This window comes from Tamandua tetradactyla, chromosome 12 (genome assembly GCF_023851605.1).
Source record: "Tamandua tetradactyla isolate mTamTet1 chromosome 12, mTamTet1.pri, whole genome shotgun sequence".
Classification (NCBI taxonomy): Eukaryota; Metazoa; Chordata; class Mammalia; order Pilosa; family Myrmecophagidae; genus Tamandua; species Tamandua tetradactyla.
In genome coordinates, this window is record NC_135338.1 from 68072417 (window position 1) to 68089962 (window position 17546).

At 54.6% G+C, this 17546-nt stretch overlaps 1 protein-coding gene across 1 annotated transcript in view; it reads right to left on the minus strand.

Annotated features, from left to right (window-relative positions):
• LOXL1 (lysyl oxidase like 1) overlaps positions 1-17546 on the minus strand; it is a 24522-nt gene continuing 6976 nt past the window's right edge. The window contains exons 2-7 of the mRNA XM_077123833.1: positions 8423-8531; positions 5327-5464; positions 4649-4805; positions 3883-3978; positions 2162-2277; positions 1-342 (exon numbers count right to left, since the gene is read on the minus strand). Of these exons, the coding sequence (XP_076979948.1) occupies positions 336-342; positions 2162-2277; positions 3883-3978; positions 4649-4805; positions 5327-5464; positions 8423-8531 (623 nt within the window). The 3' untranslated portion in view covers positions 1-335. The remainder of the gene's footprint in view (positions 343-2161; positions 2278-3882; positions 3979-4648; positions 4806-5326; positions 5465-8422; positions 8532-17546) is intronic.

Below are 17546 nucleotides of genomic sequence, written 5' to 3' on the forward strand. Positions count from 1 at the left end.
GTAGAAAAACCTTGTTTTATTCAGCCCAACCCTGGGCAATCTTGCTCTGTGGTATGGCCAAAATATAAAAAATAAAAACCAACAACCAACAAAAACTATGCTTTAGAGAAAAGTTAAGTACAAAGAAAGGCCTGGCATCTGGAATCCCTGTGGTTTGGGTCCACATCCGCTCCCTGAGGTCGGCAGGGAGGGATGTCCCTGGCGTCCAGCTTCCCCTGCCCGTGGGTTTGGGGGGCCGGGCTCTTTGGACTGGGTTTGTCCTGGCAGGAGGCTGCTTGGGAAGCAGGGCCTGCTTTGTGAAAGAGAGATTGGCCGCCTGTCCACCCGCTCGGAGATCAGGATCTAAGGAAAGAAAGACAGCAGGTTAAGTGCAGGCGGCAGTGTGGGCACCCCTCTCTCACTGAGCTGCCAGCAGAAGCCCACTGCAGGGCGGGGGGCCCTTCCACAGCCCAGATCCCACGTGGGCAGGTAGGTGCATGCTTCCATTTCCCTGGGTCATTTGGGCTCAAGGGAAAGGGGCTGACCCCTCAGCTCCAGCTCCAGGGAGAGGGAAACCCTGGGGAGCCCCGGAGGGGCGTTTGATGGACCCTCACCCTCCATGGCGCAGTCTCAGCATGCCCCTCCCCATGCCGTGAGCCCCAGACTGTTTTCTGTGCCATTAGCAGAACTGCTACTGTCTGGAAATACTCTTTCATGTTATTTTCTAATTCAGAGCTTTTTTTCTTTTTTAAAAAAAGAGCTTCCTTTTTCCTCTTCAGAAACATGATCGAAACCCGCAGGCGTCAGTCCCGTGGCCTTTCTGGGAAAGCTCCGTCTGCTTCCTGTGTGCACTGGCCCGGCAGCCCGCCTGCGGTCAGGGTCACGGAGACGCTCTAATAAACCCGCCTCGCTCACTCACGAGCCCTTTCCAAGCACTTATGTAAAGGGCTCAGAAGAGAGGGCCGCTGCCCACCCCTGCTGCCCGCAGGCCCCAGGGGAGCCGAGAGGTGCAGGGCAGTTTCTCCTGTCTGCTCTGTTCAGGGGCCTCCTGGGAAACTGGATGCTGTCTCCAGCCACCTTTCCTAACAGCAGGCGGAGGCAAGGTTGAAGGGGGCTCCCCTTAATCCCTCTTTCATGGCCAACTGTCCTCCCTCCCTCCCTTCATTCCTTCTTCTCCCTCCCTGGAAGTCCTTTCCTGGAAGCCTCTTGTATGGACTAGAGGCTTTTTTCCTATTTTTCCCTGGGGGATGTGGACAGTTAGGCTAGCGGTAGCTGATTCTAAATGGGTCCAGACCCTTGTCTCAGCCTGAACCTCGCAGACCTGCCAACCATTCGAAAAATACAGACTTTGGGGGAAAGATGCCTCTCTGGTGCTCAGAATCTGCCATTTACCTCAAGTTGATGGACTAAGGCTCTGTGAGGACTTTATATTTATTTTTATAGAAAAGAATTACTTTCACCTGCTCAAAATTTCCTAATTCATACTGTATGGAGTTGAGTTTCTTTGGCCACTTGTTAGGAAGGAGTCGCTTTGCATAGTGCTTCACATCGAGAACTGGAGAGAGCCTGAGCACAGCCAGCCTGGGCCAGCTGCGGCCGAGAACTCTGCTCAGTAGCCAAAGGCTTGGGCCCAGAGTTTATCAATTTCATTTGCAAAGGGGGGCCCAGGGACTGATGGTTACTTATCACAACTCATATCACTTCCAGTTGAGGACTGCTCACGCCCCTTGGCAAGGACACCAGTGATCACAGCTGCTAAGCTCTAGGACGTACAGTTATCTGGCCTTCAAAGCCTCCTGCCATGCCTATGTGGGAAGGACCTATGTTAGAGTTGACAAGAGTAGTGCAGAGAGGTTGCCAATTACCCAGTGTTACAGAGAAGAAAGTCAGAACTTGGACATTGGAAGCCTTGCATTTCCACTGTATTATGATGGTTTCCACCTGAGAGACCTTAGGGAGCCACACAAATGGGCCCCCGATCAACACTCTGCAGACTGAGCCCCTCCATGTGTGCTCCCCTTGGATTTAGCATGGACAAGGCTCTCTCTGCAGAATCACTACACCGTGCTCAGCTGCGGCTGCACGTGGCCATCCAGGTGACCCAGAATTCAAGTGCCTTTTGTAGTTCCTGGGGCTCTGGCTGCCCCTCGGGTAAGGGGATGGGACATGGACAAGCACTTACTGGACAATTCTGCAGTTTGTGGTAGACACGTAGCGGCCTGTGTAGTGGATGTTGCATCTCACCACGTTGTTGGTGAAGTCAGATTCCAAAACAGAGTACTTCGGGTTCACGTGCACCTGCGGGAAGGAGGGAACCAGAGAGAAAAGGAATCTAGTCAGGGGTTGCACTTTATCTGGTCACCAGGGGATGTGGTGGGAGAAGCAAATGGACAGACACAGAGGAGGGACAGAGAGAGAAAGGGAGATGGAGAGAGACCACATGAGGCCGAGAGACACCGAGGCAGAGATACACAGAGAGAGAAACCTGGCGAGAGGCAGAAAGACAGGAGAAAGAAGAGATGCATGTGGTCAAAGAAAGCACCCTCAGGTCACCCTGGTCGGAAGATCTGAGCCTTCCCCAGAGCCTGTGCCAGGGGGGCCTGTGCAGGGGCTTGAGGTCTGAGGTCGGGGATCTGCTCCATGGAGCAGCAGCGAGTGACGGGCTGGGCAGAGGTTTCGTGCCTGGTCTGCCTGCCTCCAAGGCCCACATCCTTTGCCCCATGTGCTGCCCAGATGGCCACAGAGGGGGTGTCCGAGCCAGGTGGCATCCCCTGCTCTGGGACACTCACTGAGATGAAGGGCCCCAGAATTGGGGCTTTTCGTCTGAAATGGAACCATTGGGGCACAAGGACACCTTTTAAGTGTTGGACTAATTGGTGGGGCTGCTTTATTGGCACAACATTTAAGAACACGATGCAATTATATTACCTTAAAATCCTAGTTTACTCCTTGAGGGTAGAAACTGTGTATTACTTAAGTGGTTCATGTCTTCAGCGCCCAGAACTCAACATGAACTTTGCTCATGTTGGATGTATAGATGAAAGGAAGGAAGGACAAGAATACAGCAGACAAGCCTAGTCCCTGGGTGGGTTGAGCAGAAACTGAGGTCACAGGAGCCTGCTGAAAGGAGCTCGGGGATGGGGATGCAACACAGTTTCCTCATTAGCGTATTTCGCAGGCACCCTGACCAGCACAGCCTGTTTTGTGTGTGTAGGTTAAGGATACCTCCTGCAAACCCATCTTTACTGGTCCTTCGTTGCTGAACTTTCAGGTGGAGCAGGTTAAGGTGAACTCGTACAGTGATCATCACCCTCAATTCACATGCGATCTGGCTTCCCCAGGTGAGGTCATGACAATCTGGAGTCTGCACAGATGTACAGGGTGGGCTATGGGTCTTAACATACTTTTCTACTTGCTCCTCCAATAAGAGGAGGGAGTATAACAAGCAGAGACTGGAGTAGGAGCAATTCATGCTCTAACAGACTCTTGGCCACAGAAGCCCTCAGCTTGCAAGGATCACCGCAAGGAGCTGAAAACCCCTCTCAGAGAAGGGCACTGTCTTCTCCTAGATGGCACACAGCCTGCCTTGCCTGCAGACGGGGGGATGGACCACACGGACGCTCCAGCTCCCCCCTTGCTCCCTGTGCTTCTGTGGTGTGAGGAAGACAGTGTCACACCTCCTCGAGCATCACTGCACCTGGGTCTCTTTATGGCACACGAGCTGTATCTCAGGCTAAAACCTTCAGATGGGAAGTGATGCCCTAGGACGATGCATCTGCTCAGCAGCCGCAAACTAGGAAAATGGTCCAGAGGCTGAAGTCTGTTCTGGAAGTGGGGGGTGAGGTATGGGGAGACTTGAGCGTGACCCTCAGGGGGAGGGGGCGCTGCAGATGAGGGGCCCACCTTGAGGATGTAGTTCCCAGCCTGGACATCAGTGATGTCGATCCACTGGCAGTCAATGTCCGCATTGTAAGTGTCATAGCAGCCTGGGCTCAGGCCCTGGGGAAAGGGACAGGAGGTGAGGCTGGGGTGCTGCTCGTTCCACAGAACCACCCCCTGCCTACCTGCACCAGCGTAGGGCCTCCTTCCTCTGTGCTCCTCCCCTGATCCTGGGCCAGGGTAGCTGCTCAGAGTGGATTCTGTCCCCTTCCTAGGTCCATTGGATGGATGGATGGATGGATGGATGGATGGATGGATGGATGGATGGATAGATGGACAAGAGAGAAGATAAAGAGCTATAAGAGTCAGATTGAGGGGTGGGGAGATGAAATGAAGGAGGGAAGGATGCTTGGGAGAGATGGAGGAATGGATAAACAGGATAGATAGATAGCTTATGGATATTTGTAAGAACTGATGGATTTGGGTGGATAAATGGGAAAATGGACCACTGTGCCATCCAGACATAGATGGAATACTCCTTTCTCTCCATGAGCAGACACCTCTGTGAACAATGCACAGGATGGGGTCTGAGCTGGGAGGGGCAGTTCCAGAAGGCCCTGTGGTGCCCTGAGGACCTGTGCGGTGACCCTCACTCTGCCCTGAGCTGAGCAGCCAGGAGCCTTGGCAGCAGCCCGTCTTCAGCTCGGCTCAGCCAGGACGGCGCTCTCCTCCTCCCATCCTCCCTCCACCCTGTGCTGCTCCGCCCCCTGCCCCGCCTCTGTAGCCCGACCTGCGTGTGAGAGGTGCAGGCATAGCGCTTGAGGTTGCCGAAGTCACAGGTGCTGTCCTCCAGGCAGAAGCTGGCCTTGTGACCTTCAGCCACCTTCTTGCCAGTGGCTGCGTCTAGCAGGTCGTAGTGGCTGAACTCGTCCATGCTATGGTAATGTCTGGGGGCAGAAGAAAGGGCAAGGAGAGAGAAGAGGGCACAGTTGCCCATGGGCCTCCCAGCCTGCCCCATCCTGAGATGGGTCCAGGTGACCTAATGGCCAGTCTGGTCTTCTGTCCCCCGTGTCTCCTAGGGCGGCATCTCTGGTGCTCATCTGCCCAACTGGGCCACCTTAGGAGAGCACCTCTCCAGACGCTTCACTTTCTTTGTAGGCTCCCCACCTGGACTGGCCTTCTTGGGCAAAGCCCTGTATTTCCAGATTATTTCCAGCCCCTATAAATGTCAATCCATCCATGTCCCACCTTCCAGCCTGCCTTTCTATTAAGGGTCCTCCAAGGAACTCTTACCCCAGTGGCCTGTCCTCGGCAGAACACATCTCACGGGGCCCTCTGACAAGCACCCGCCTTTCCCGGTGCACTGGGTGGGGAGGGGAGCCCAGGCACCAAGACTGCCCAGAGGTGCAAATAAGTGGTAAGTGGATGTGGACAGAGATGGCCGAGTCCCCAGCCCCGCCCCACTCACTGGTGGCAGCTGTGCCACTCCCAGGCATGCCGTGGCCGGTTGGGGAGGAAGTCCGCGGAGCCCTGGTTCTTCACACGCTGGGGGAAGCGCAGCAGCACCCGCACATCGTAGTCGGTGGCCTCGGGGGCATAGGCCGTGCTGCGGGGACAGGTGGGGAGACGGGGGTGAGTGGGGCGCAGGTACAGGGACACCCACATCCCGAGCAGGCCACATCAGCCCCACGCCAGGCGGCTGGTGGCTGGTCCTGCCCCTTCCTCTCATCTGACCACCTCCACTGCCGCGGAGGCTCTTCCCCTCTGGCCTCCACCGTACACTCAGCAGCTGCCATGGAGTCGTCCTGCGGCAGGTGCCATCAGGCCCATGGTGACCCTCTCAGGGCTCGTGGGGCAGGTGGCTCCCAGCTGGGGGAAACCCCTAGTTGTGGAGGTAGATGTCAAAGTCTTTGAAATAGTCCGGCCCAGTGGATTCTGGGGATATTCCCCTCCAGCTAACTGCTCATCAAAGTATGTCACATCTTCAGTGTGAGTGTGAAAACCAGACATGAACTCCGTGGTATCACAGCCTCTCCACACCCCTGATCCTGTCTGCCCTTCCACCTCCCCATACACTCTGGGTTCCAGCTTTGAAACCTTCGTCCACGCTATTCACTAGACTTGAGACTCCAAAGCACACCCAGACTCCTTGACCCAACTCAGGCTCCTCTTCTCCAGGAAGTCTCCCCTGACTGCCCCACGTGGAAGGATCTCACTTGCCTGCGAGCTCTAATCGTGCTGTGGGCAGCACACCCTGATGCCACATGCACCCCACACTGAGTCGGGTGTGGCGAGGCTGCTCTCCCTGACTGCTTCAGGCCAGCAACCTGTGCTTTTCCATTCTGGGAGCCGCGCTCTGGTGCAGGGGGCCTGCTCGGCGTTCACCTGCCGGCCTCCGATTCCCCACTGAGACATGCCTTGTGAGACGAGAAGGGGAGAGAGGAATGTGGGTGGCAGCTACACACACACACACACACACACACACACACGCGCGCGCACACACACGCACGGTGTGTAGGAACAGGAGGGCTGGCTGAAGGCTCCACCCCTCCTCGCTGACTGCGGACAGCTGCCATGGTCTGGCTCGGGGGCACTTCCTTGGCACTCATTAAGGTCTGGCTCCTAGGCCCAGGGGAAGGGGGTGGCCAGTCCTGGGGATTAACTTGCTCTCTGAGAGGATGTTTGGACAACAGGCAGCTCAGCCTCCTGCCTGCCAGGACATAAAGCCCTCAGTTCGTCTGGAGGAGGCCTGGAATCCGTCTGTGTCTGGTTGGAACAAAATATCCTCCTTCCCCTCTGTACACTTAAATCCTGCCCTTCTGTTCGGCTCAGCGTATCGTGGGAAACCATCAGGGTCTAGGTTCTAGGCCCAGTTTGGCCACAAATTCGTGGTGAGACTTGGAGAAAGTCCTTTCCCTTCTCTGGGTTTTGCAATATGGGAGCTGGCGCTGGTCCATGGGCCCTGGGAGGGGCCTCCTGCTCCGGGGCTCCAGCTCGGCGGGGTTCTCTCGGCCTGCCGGCCCGTGCCCGGCCTCCTCTGATGCCGCAGGCCTTGCTGAGCCCTCCCTCCTGTGACCCTGCCCAGGCGCTCTTCCAGCTCTCACCCCACTCTGCATTCCTTGGTTCTGTTACCAGGACTCTCTCTCCAGCCAGACCAGGAGATTTCCCCAAGCCAGAGCCCAGACCTCCCCACCCACCCAGGAGCTCAGGTCCAGGCACTCAAGATGTTCCATGAAGGTGGAGCGATGGTTTGGCTTTGCCTCAAACTCCTCAAAATGGCCATTGAGGCTGTAAGTTCCTCATGACTGGAGGAGTTATGGCGGGAACGTTAAGCTCTCTCCCTAAGGTTAACTGAGATGAGAAAAGACCTGTATGGCAGGCAGGCTACATGGTATTCAAGGTGTGGTCCTGGACCAGTGTCAGTTTGTCCACTGCTTGCTGACAGTCTGCAGTGAGGTAGGAAACTTGCACCAGAATGTAAATCAACTGCATCTCTGATCACACTGCTTAATTCAGCTGGCTTTTTTTTTTCAAAGTAAGATTTTCTTGATGAAGGAAGTAGTGAGCCGAGTTACATTCTGGTGCAAGTTCCTTGTCTTACAGACAAATAAGGAACAGTTTGCCCACCAGCCTCTGAGTGGCTTTGGACCAGAGGGTCTATAGATGAGAAAATGTGGGAGTTCCAAAGGGTTTCCCAGATACTGAAAAGAAAAAGCAAGTAGTGATTTTAGATGTCAAAAAAAAAAAACAAAAAAAAAAACCCAAGTATTAAGAAAATAGGTGCTTCTGACAAAAAGGGATATCAACAAAGGTAAGTAAATGCAATTTTTAACCAGTTCTTTGAGCACAGGGAGATGTCAAATATGTGTGCAGAACATATTTGAGCAGAAGACTGCTAATAAATTTAGAAGCAAGCGCTGCAGGAGGCAGTCACCCACGGAGAGTGGAGTTGGGCTCAACTTCTGGGTTTTGTAAACTGGTCTCCCCTTCTCTCTGGTGCAGCACGTGTAATGAAGGCCTTTTGTCACCCATGCCCACTGCCCCTGCTGTGACCCAGACAAAGATGGTGTGGGACAGCTAAAGCCGTAGCTGTCCTCTGCAGAGATGGTGCCACAGTGCTGCCCTCTCTCCTGAAGGCTCTCCACCCTACAGGACTTCACAGGGTCCTGGTGTGAGCAGTGGAAACCTGGGCTCCCCAAGAGGAATCTGAGGAGAGCTCAGATCTGAAGGGCCTGAAATTCTTTCATTGAGCCTAAGTTTCCACTTCTGTAAAATGGGGGCAGTACATACTTTTAGGACTCGTGTGAAGATTAAATGCCATAGCAAAAGTGCAGTTCCTTGCACGGTGATGTACACAGAACACGGCTGGTCACCACATGTTCCTTTCCTCTCCCAATTGCCTTGGGAAAGGCAAGGCCCATAGATGAAGCCGTCAGGGTTCTAGGGGCTCCGGCGCTTGGCCAAGGTCAAAGAGCTCGTAAGCAGCATGGCTGCCATGAGCACTGGGTCTGGGTGATTCCCAGGGCCTGTTCCAACTCGCTGCACAGCATCCTCGACCCCTTACCTGGCCAGACACTTCTCCTCCGCAGCACAGCGCAGGGAGTACAGATGAGCTCTCTGGACATAAGTGGATGCTTGCACGTAGTTGGGGTCCGGGACCAGGTCAGGGAGGCCTGCAGTGGGGGGAGGGAGGGAGGGAGAGCATGACATCCAGGAGGGTCAGGCTTCCCGATGCTAATGCCTATAGGCCTCTCCCACGCTCCACCCTCCTTTGCCATTCTCCTTCCTTTCCTCAGGCCATCACCTCCTCCAGGAAGCTTCCCCACCTGTCTAGGGGTTCAATGTGAACCATTTCCCCTGGATAGTCAGTTCTGGGCTCAGGTGTTCCTTGGACATCAGGGCTCCATAGTATGGGAGCTGCTGAGACCTCCTGGAAGAGCTGATATGAGCAAGATCTGGGACACAGGGCAGAATGTGGAGAACTAGAGAAGAGAAGGGGGGGTGGTTTGAACCAAGGCCTGGGGGTAGGACTGAGAGGACCAAGTCATTTCCTGACAGCAACACTCCCCTCCCTTCCCTTTATTCCCCAGGCTACCAGACACCAGCCCCTAGATGCCCTCTGCTCCTCTCACCCCTCGCAGGGACATTCTTTCTTTCTTTTAATGTTGAATATTTATTTATTTAGGCTTTTCTATTTAAAAGAAATTAATTTTATTTTCACACACCCCATATCCACACCAAACGTACACTCCCTCGGTGGCATTCTTTGTGAACCACCGAGAGAACCCTCTGGATTCTAGCCTGGGGTGGCTCCCAGAAGGCTCCTGGGCAGTGTCAGGTGAATTTTGGTTGGCAGAAATGGGGGTGGGCAGGAAGGGATGGGCTGGAAGGCAAACACTCCCCCCAGGGCAGGCTGCTGACCAGGCAGGATGCTTGGGCGCCCAGCCCGACTTCTCAGGGCTTGCCTGATTCGGTACAGCCGCTCCTTCCCCGCTTCCTGCCACCAGGCAGCACAGACCTGCCCACGCCCTCCCCTGCCTGCACCCTCCCACTTCTGCAGGGCCCAGGGTCAAGCGCCTCGGGGAAGGCAGGAGACTACTCCAGCCTTTGTGGGTCACTTATTCTCCAGGATGTGCCGGAGCCAGGTTTCTGTCCATCCTGCCACTCTCGTCAGTCCCCCCTGCCATGCAGGTGTTAGTCCAAGAAAGTTACTGGGAAAAAGCAGAACTCAGACCCAGTGTCCCAAACCCATCTGCAATGGAATAAAGAAAGAAGGGTCTTAATTTCGGAGTGACGGGCACACGGAGATGAATGAAAGGGTGGGATGAGATGAGGTTCTAAGGTCTTCTTAGCCTTTTTTAAAGCTAAAGATGGGGCAGGGGAGGGTGAGGTAAGCAAGGCAGTGGGGGACAGGGAGGGGAGGGCTGGAGTCATTCAGTCTTCCAGCCCCCTCCCCTTGCTGCCAAAACCCTCTTATCAGATTTTAGGCTCAGAAGATGAAGCAAACGAGGGAAACTCTAGCTTCTCAGCCTTTGAAGGGGGTGTGTGCATGAACCCCAGACCACCCCCCATACACGCACACCTTGGGTCCCCAGACCCCAGAGCTGCTCTCCCTGGGGCTGGGGCCTCATGCGGGAGCCTGGTCCCGGCAGCCAGTGTGACCTCACCTACTTGGAATGAAGTGGAAGCCGGAGTACAGGGGTGGGTGAGGATGAGGTAGCTCCTGGCTGATGGGGGCCGTCTTGGCAAGCCTAGGCCCTATGATCCAAGCCCCCAGGAATGCCTGCAGTCATTTCCCAAGGGACCCTCAGGCCCACAAAGCAAAGGCCCAACTCAGTGCCAAGCTGGGAGCTGGTGTTCACCCTCAGGTCCCAGGCAGCCTCTGGGAGAGGGCTGAGGAAGAGAGACGCACCCCCCCTTCACCACTGTTGGCGTGCCCTGCCCTCAGCAACATGTGGGGATGGGTCTGCTGGGCCTAAGCCTCAGGGGGCCACGCACTCCGCACCAGACAGCCCACTCCCCTCCCCGCCCAGCCCAGCCCAGGCCTGGTTTCAATAAACACTGCACAGATGGCTCCATAAGGCTTTTCTGGCTCGGCCCTCTTCCTTAGGCCATTCCATGAACTGGCTGTGCAGCTGGAAGAGGCAACCGAGGAGGAAGCCAGGGGTCCTCAGGGCCAGCGAGGGCCAGGCTGTTCTTGGTCTCTGACTGAACCCTGACCCTGGTCACACGCTGAGCCCTGACCCTGGTCACATCTGAACCCTGACCCTGGTCACACACTGAGCCCTGACCCTGGTCACATCTGAACCCTGACCCTGGTCACATCTGAACCCTGACCCTGGCCACACGCTGAGCCCTGACCCTGGTCACACACTGAACCCTGACCCTGGCCACACTCTGAGCCCTGACCCTGGTCACATCTGAACCCTGACCCTGGTCACACGCTGAGCCCTGACCCTGGTCACATCTGAACCCTGACCCTGGTCACATCTGAACCCTGACCCTGGTCACACGCTGAACCCTGACCCTGGTCACATCTGAACCCTGACCCTGGTCACACGCTGATCCCTGACCCTGGTCACACATTGAGCTCTGACCCTGGTCACATCTGAACCCTGACACTGGTCACATGCTGAGCCCTGACCCTGGCCACATGCTGAGCCCTGACCCTGGTCACGCACTGAGCTCTGACCCTGGTCACATCTGAAACCTGACCATGGTCACACACTGAGCCCTGACCCTGGTCACATCTGAACCCTGACCCTGGTCACACGCTGATCCCTGACCCTGGTCACACATTGAGCTCTGACCCTGGTCACATCTGAACCCTGACCCTGGTCACACGCTGATCCCTGACCCTGGTCACACATTGAGCTCTGACCCTGGTCACATCTGAACCCTGACCCTGGTCACATCTGAACCCTGACACTGGTCACACGCTGAGCCCTGACCCTGGCCACACGCTGAGCCCTGACCCTGGTCACACACTGAGCCCTGACCCTGGTCACATCTGAACCTTGACCCTGGCCACACGCTGAGCCCTGACCCTGGCCTCTGACTGGGTTATGACCTGGTTTCGGACTAACCCTGGTCCTGTGACCGGCCATACACTGAGACCTGATCCTTGTCCACGACTCTGAGCCTTAGATTCACTGTAGTTTGTTCTCACATGACGGGCTAAAGCTCTACATTAAAAAAAAAAATCTGTAATGAGTTGCTTTGACATCATCATTCCTTTTTTTTTTTTTTTTTATCAATCCTTTTTATTGTAATTGAATGGGGTGGTTTTTGTAAGCTTCAAGCAATACCCAGGAAGGCGTGTCTATAGAGTCCTCCACACAGGGATTCTGGAGAGAGACTAAGGATGGACAGCTCGGGGCCACTGGTCACAACCTGAAACCTCATCCTGATCATAAATGATTATTTTCCTCCTTTTAGGGAAGAATTTCAGGCTCAGGTGGGTGCCTCCTGCTCCAGGAAGCCTTTCCTGGTTGGCAGTCATCTCAGGCTGCACACACTTCTATCTCACTAGGTATTGATTTTGAAGCATATTTACCTGTGTCTCCTCCCCTCCAGCCCATAAGCAACCTGAGGTCCCACTCACTCCTCAGTGGAGTAACCCAGTGCTCACCAATGTATACTGCAGGGATGACTAACTGGCCTGAGTCCCCTCTGCCTCTGGTAGGCAAGAGTCCTTAAAAATTAGTGGCTCATACATCACTGTTCCAGTTATCCACAAACATGCTCCACACCAGGGCACATGGGGCCTTTGGAGGTACTGGAGGAAACTGAGGCTCAGAGAGTGCTCAGAGAAAGCAGGGAATTTGCCCAAGGTCACACAGCAAGTTGAAACAGTCCCAGAAGGAGATTCCAGGTTCCAACACCCTCCCAGGACTCCTCCTGTTATTCTTTTCATAAGAATCTATTTTTTCTTTTTGAGGCATAATCTATACACAATCAGATGCACAGATTGGGTGATTACTTTTATACATTTGACAAATCCATACATCTGTGTAACTTCTTCCATGATCAAACTATAGATGGTTTCTGTCACCCCAGAAAATTCTCTTCTGCCCTCTGCTCCCACCCCCTCCTCCTTCTCCCTCCACCACTGTGGCAACCACCAATCTGCTTTTTAATTACCACACATCGGCCCTACCTCTTCTAGAACATCATATAAATGGAGCCACTCCTACCATTATTTATTTTCTTTCCTTGCACCATCTCTGACCACCACTGGGGCCTCCTGGGGCTCCCCTGGCCACTCTCCACCCCTGTCATGTCCTCATCTCCCTGAAAGGCAGCAGCCCTGGGAAGCTGCAGGGAAAGTGAGCAACTCTGGGAGCTCAGGCCTCCCTCCATGCCCCTTTAGGACCTCCTGCCGAGGTCCCAGGGAACAGCAGGCCCCTCTCCCTCAGCTGGTATGTTTTTCCAGGAAGGAACAATGCCTCCTGCTCCGGGCCTGCTCTTCCAGGCGTGCTGTCAGCAGCAGGCCGGCAGGCCTGGCATCTTGGTCCCCTCGGTCATTCGGCTTGGGTGAGGACAGGGGGGCGTGTGTGATGTTGGGAAGTAGGATGAGGAAGGGCCTGTGGGGTGGAAGGGCCAGGGGCTTGTGGTGTACAACTAGGCCCACGAGGCAGGCTGGCCAACATTGGGTGAAGTTACAACCAGAGCAGGTGATTGCACCCATCTCAATAAGTGTGTTTTAAAGAAAGAGCCTGGAGCGAGGGCAATGCCGAGGTGGGAGGAGCCCAGATGGAATTTTGAGGAGGGGCTGGGATCTCTTTTCTAGCATATATGGACTCATCTAGCCCTTGGGCCTGGAACTAGAGACTCTATAAAGTGGGCTCCAGTGAAAACTTCTCCCAGCTTCTACCTGTTTTTATAAATGCAAAAAATGGAATTAATCATAATTCTCAGTTCAGAGCAAACTTAACCATCATCACCGGTCTATGCAAGGCCCCTCTCTTGCCTTAGTTAAAATCTGTTTTCACCTTTGTCCCTACCCCTGACCCTCGGACGTGTCTTTGAACACTTGTGTGTCTATAAACTTTGCAATGCATTTGGGGGTGGGTTGTGTTTTCAAGGCATAAAGATGACATCATCTTATAGATGACATTCTGTCTCCTGACTCTTCAGTCAATATAAACATTTAAGATCTCTCTCTCATGGTTTGTCCTTGCTAAATAGGATTCCACAGTGTGTATCCACCGCGTCCAATTTGTCCAGTCTCCTGGTGATGGACTCCCCTGCCACCTCCAAGTGCCAGGTCACGGACAAGTGAACAGCTTATACTTGTCGCCTCACCTGGGGGAGGGTACACATCTAGCTCCCTTTCTAATCTTGGTCAGCTTTCTCCCAAGTCTCTAGCTCCAGTGGTGGGTGATGAGATGGGGATGGGTCTGACCAGCCAGTAGCTGGGGGGAGGGTCTTGAGGCTCCCCAAGGTCACTATGGGCATCCTGCCTTCTGACCCAGGAGCCTGGGTTCTTACCCTACTCTGTCATAGACCTTCTTTACGATTGACAAGCCCGGGCCTCAGTACCCCCGATGACCCAGTTCTAATTGCCCTCCACCCCACTCGTGGCCAGAGGAACATGCTGACCATGGCATGCATATAGAGATTCAGGCTGCTGAGAGCAGGGGTCAGGGTCAGGGGATGGGGAGAACACTGAGTCAGAGGGCTGAAACCAGGCTGCTCTGCTGGGGAAGAGCTGGGTGTCAGTGAACTGGGGTCTCAAGGCCATTCTGCAGGGAGCCCCTGCTCCCAAGGAAGCCCCTTCAGCCTTGGCTGGCCACTTCAGACCCTCCAGGGTACTGAAGACATAGACCTGAGGGAAAAGGAGGAGAGTCCCTCACTCCTGCTCTGTCCCTGGAGCTTGCTCTGCAGGGGATCTGGGGTCCCAGGGGGAGAAACCCTTCCCACTGACTCTAGGGGGCCACTGTGCTCTGGACAAGCCTACCATGTCCTCCCACCTCATGAGCCTGGAGCTGCTGGACCACTCACGTGCCAGAATGCAGGACCTAAGGTCAGGAGTCTTCCCATTTCCTGGTGTGAGCCAGCTGGGTCTTTCTCATGGGTAAGACTTCAGCAGGCGAGCCTGCCAACTTATCCAATTCCCTGCATCATACAGACCCCTTCCCCTTTCTGAGCCTCAGTTTCTCCACCTGGATGATGGGGGAGATTGGAGTAACTGGCCCCTGAGCACAGATGTGATAGACCAATAAACATCTGGAGATTAAAATACTTTTTAGGAGCTAATCACTCCACGCCCCAGCCTTTTGCAAGAGCTGGAGACCTCTCACAACCTCTACAGATAACGCTTTCACAGTCAGGAAATTCCCCCACTGTCTGACCTAAATCCTTCCTGCTTTGTTGGAAGCTCCCCCCTGCTCAGCGGTTCCTGGAGACTGCACAGTCTGGAGGTCCCGCGGCCCCATTCACACCCCACCGTCACCTGTTTCCCTCTTGGCATCCCCTTTTCTGTGGCTACAATAAACCTGCTCTCCTTCAAAACCTTTTCTCCCTGAGCGGCCTGCTCGCAAGAAGCCGATGATGGAAAATGGAATGCAAAATACCCCTAATCTCTTGAGCTGGAGAATAAACAAAGTCCAGAAGGAACCAGTCAGTCGGTTGTGAAATATGTGCTGAGCGGGATGTTTTGGCTAGCGCAGCCAGACTCCCGAGGAGCCCTTAGGTGGGGAGAAAGCAGAAAGCTCTTCAGACCACTGCCTTGAATAAAGATGAGCCAGAGAGGACCCCAAGGCTCAACTGGCAAGCTCCTAACCCTATGCAACTATTACCTAATAATCAGGACATTAAATTGTCAGTGCCAGCCCTAGTGGTCCCACACCTGACAGGCGAGCAGGCAGACAAGGTGGCTGCAGAATCCGTCTTGTCCCGGCATGAAGGGGCCATACCAGCCCAGACAGATAAGCAAGGGGGACATAAAACTGGGCCTAGAACCTTCAATGACCCTCTGTTGCCGACAGAATCAAGCCCAGACCTCTCCTTTCAGATGTCTCAACCCTAAGGATCAGCAATCCTGCCCTTTACTATCCCCACCCCCACGATGACCCCATGATGCCTTGTCCTGGAATTCCCTGCTACACACACACACACACACACACACACACACACACACACACACACACACACCCCCCAGCTTCTCAGCCTGGGCCCTTGTACAGCACATGTCTGCCACCACCAGCAACTGGGAGAGATGGTCTAGTGTCAGCCACTGCGCCACTCATGCCTGTGCCACAGGGTCCAGCCCAGAGAAGGGGTCTCTGAGTGTTTGTTCATTGATCACGCTGCCTGGGGAAGCAGGCCGGGGCTGAGCTAGAGGAAGAAAGATGCGGACCTCTGGGGAAGTCACTGCCATCTCCTCTCGCCACACCTTCTGCTGCCTCTTTGCACACCCTGCTCACACTTCTTCCCGGTGTGCAGACAGCTCCTGCCCCTCTTGCCTTGATGGAACCCTCCTCACCCTTGCAGGCCCTGCTTAATGCTCCTTCTACCCGCACCCTGCCCCAGAAGCCCTCCCTGATGCCCCAGCACCCCTGGGTTCCATCTTGTTCCCCTCAGATCCTCCACAGTGGAATGTCAATTTTGCTCACACAACCCACTCTCCCCACAAGCTTCCCAACTTAGCTGACGGCGATTTCATCCTTCCAGCTCCCCAGGTCATAAACCTGTGTGCTGACCCTTCTCTTTCTTTCACACCCCACCTCCAATCCATCAGGAAATCCCATCAGCTCTATCTCTGAAATGTATCCTGGCTCTGACTTCTTACCACCTGCCTAGTTAGCCCCTGCCCAGCCACCATCCTCTCTGCCTGTACCTCTGGGGCTCCCTGCCCGCCTCCCCACAGCCCACTCCCACCACAGAAGTGGGGGACCCTGCATAAATGTCAGTGCTTGCTCAGCTCAAACCCTGCAGTGGCCCCCGAGCATAGGGAGAATAAAAGCTCAAGTCCTCACGGTGCTCACAAGGCCTCCAGCTCTGCACCCTGTCACCTCTCTGACCTTGTCTCCTATTACTCACACCCCCCCCCCCCCACCGGTTCCAACCACAGTGGACACAACTTGAAAACACCAGGCACAGCCTGTCTCGGTTCCTTTGCACTGGCCATTCTCTGCTTGGAATGTTCTTCCCACAGACGGCTCATGCGTTTGCTCCCTCCAAGGCTTTGCTGCAATATCACCTTTACAAGGCGTCTGCTGACCACCTTTTAGAAATCTATAACTTGCCCATCCCCCTGCACCCCTGAGCCCCCTCACTTATTTCTGATTTTTTTCCACAAAACTACCTACCTTCCAATATGCCTTATCTACCTATTTATTATGTTTATTACTTTCACATTAAAATCTAAGATCCACAAGGGTAAGGATTTGTGTCTCTCTTTTCACTAATGAACACTCAGCTCTAGAACAAGACCCGGCACACAGCAAGGGCTCAGTAAGTGTCTGCTGGATGGATGAGATGGCATCTTCTCTCTTCAGCCAGACAGCCTGCAGACGGGGTGGGTAGAATTTCCTTTGCCCGCCGCACAGCTCTTGACCCGGGTCTGGGTGCCCAGCAGGTGCTGGTAGCTGGAGACATGGGAGAGATGGAAATAGGCTGGGACTCCTCTGCATTCCAGGCACCTGGCTTCTGGCTGCCAGGGTGAAAGTTCAGTGAGGGCCAGGACCAGTCTGGGGCACCCTGAACTCCAGGGCCTGGCACCTCTACTTTCCTGGTGAGGGCATGTACAAATGCTCGCCCCACCAGGATCTGGTGGCATCTGCCTGTGGGAATACAGGCTTCGCTGTCAGGGAGAGGCTGGAATTGATCCCCAAAGTTCTTTCTTTGGAAAAAGGATTTATTTGGGGTTGGAAAACCCAGGGATCCCAAACACATCCTTTTTCAAATCACCAGCAGAGGGATGGGTGGTCGTCTCCTGCAGCTTTGGTGGCAACGGCCTGAATTCCTTCCGGCTCTGGTGCTCTAATCCTTGCTGCCCATTTCTGGGTGCTATAGGAATGCCTGCAGGCTGGAGGGCCCATCGACAAGGGAGAGAGGGATGCAGGCCCAACCCTCATCCTGTAATCCTGAATCTAGGCCAAAAGGCCCTGTGGGTCCAGCTGCCTGTGGCTAGAGGGCGGTTAGGTCAGAGTCTTTCCTTCCAGCCTTCAAATCCTGAGTGC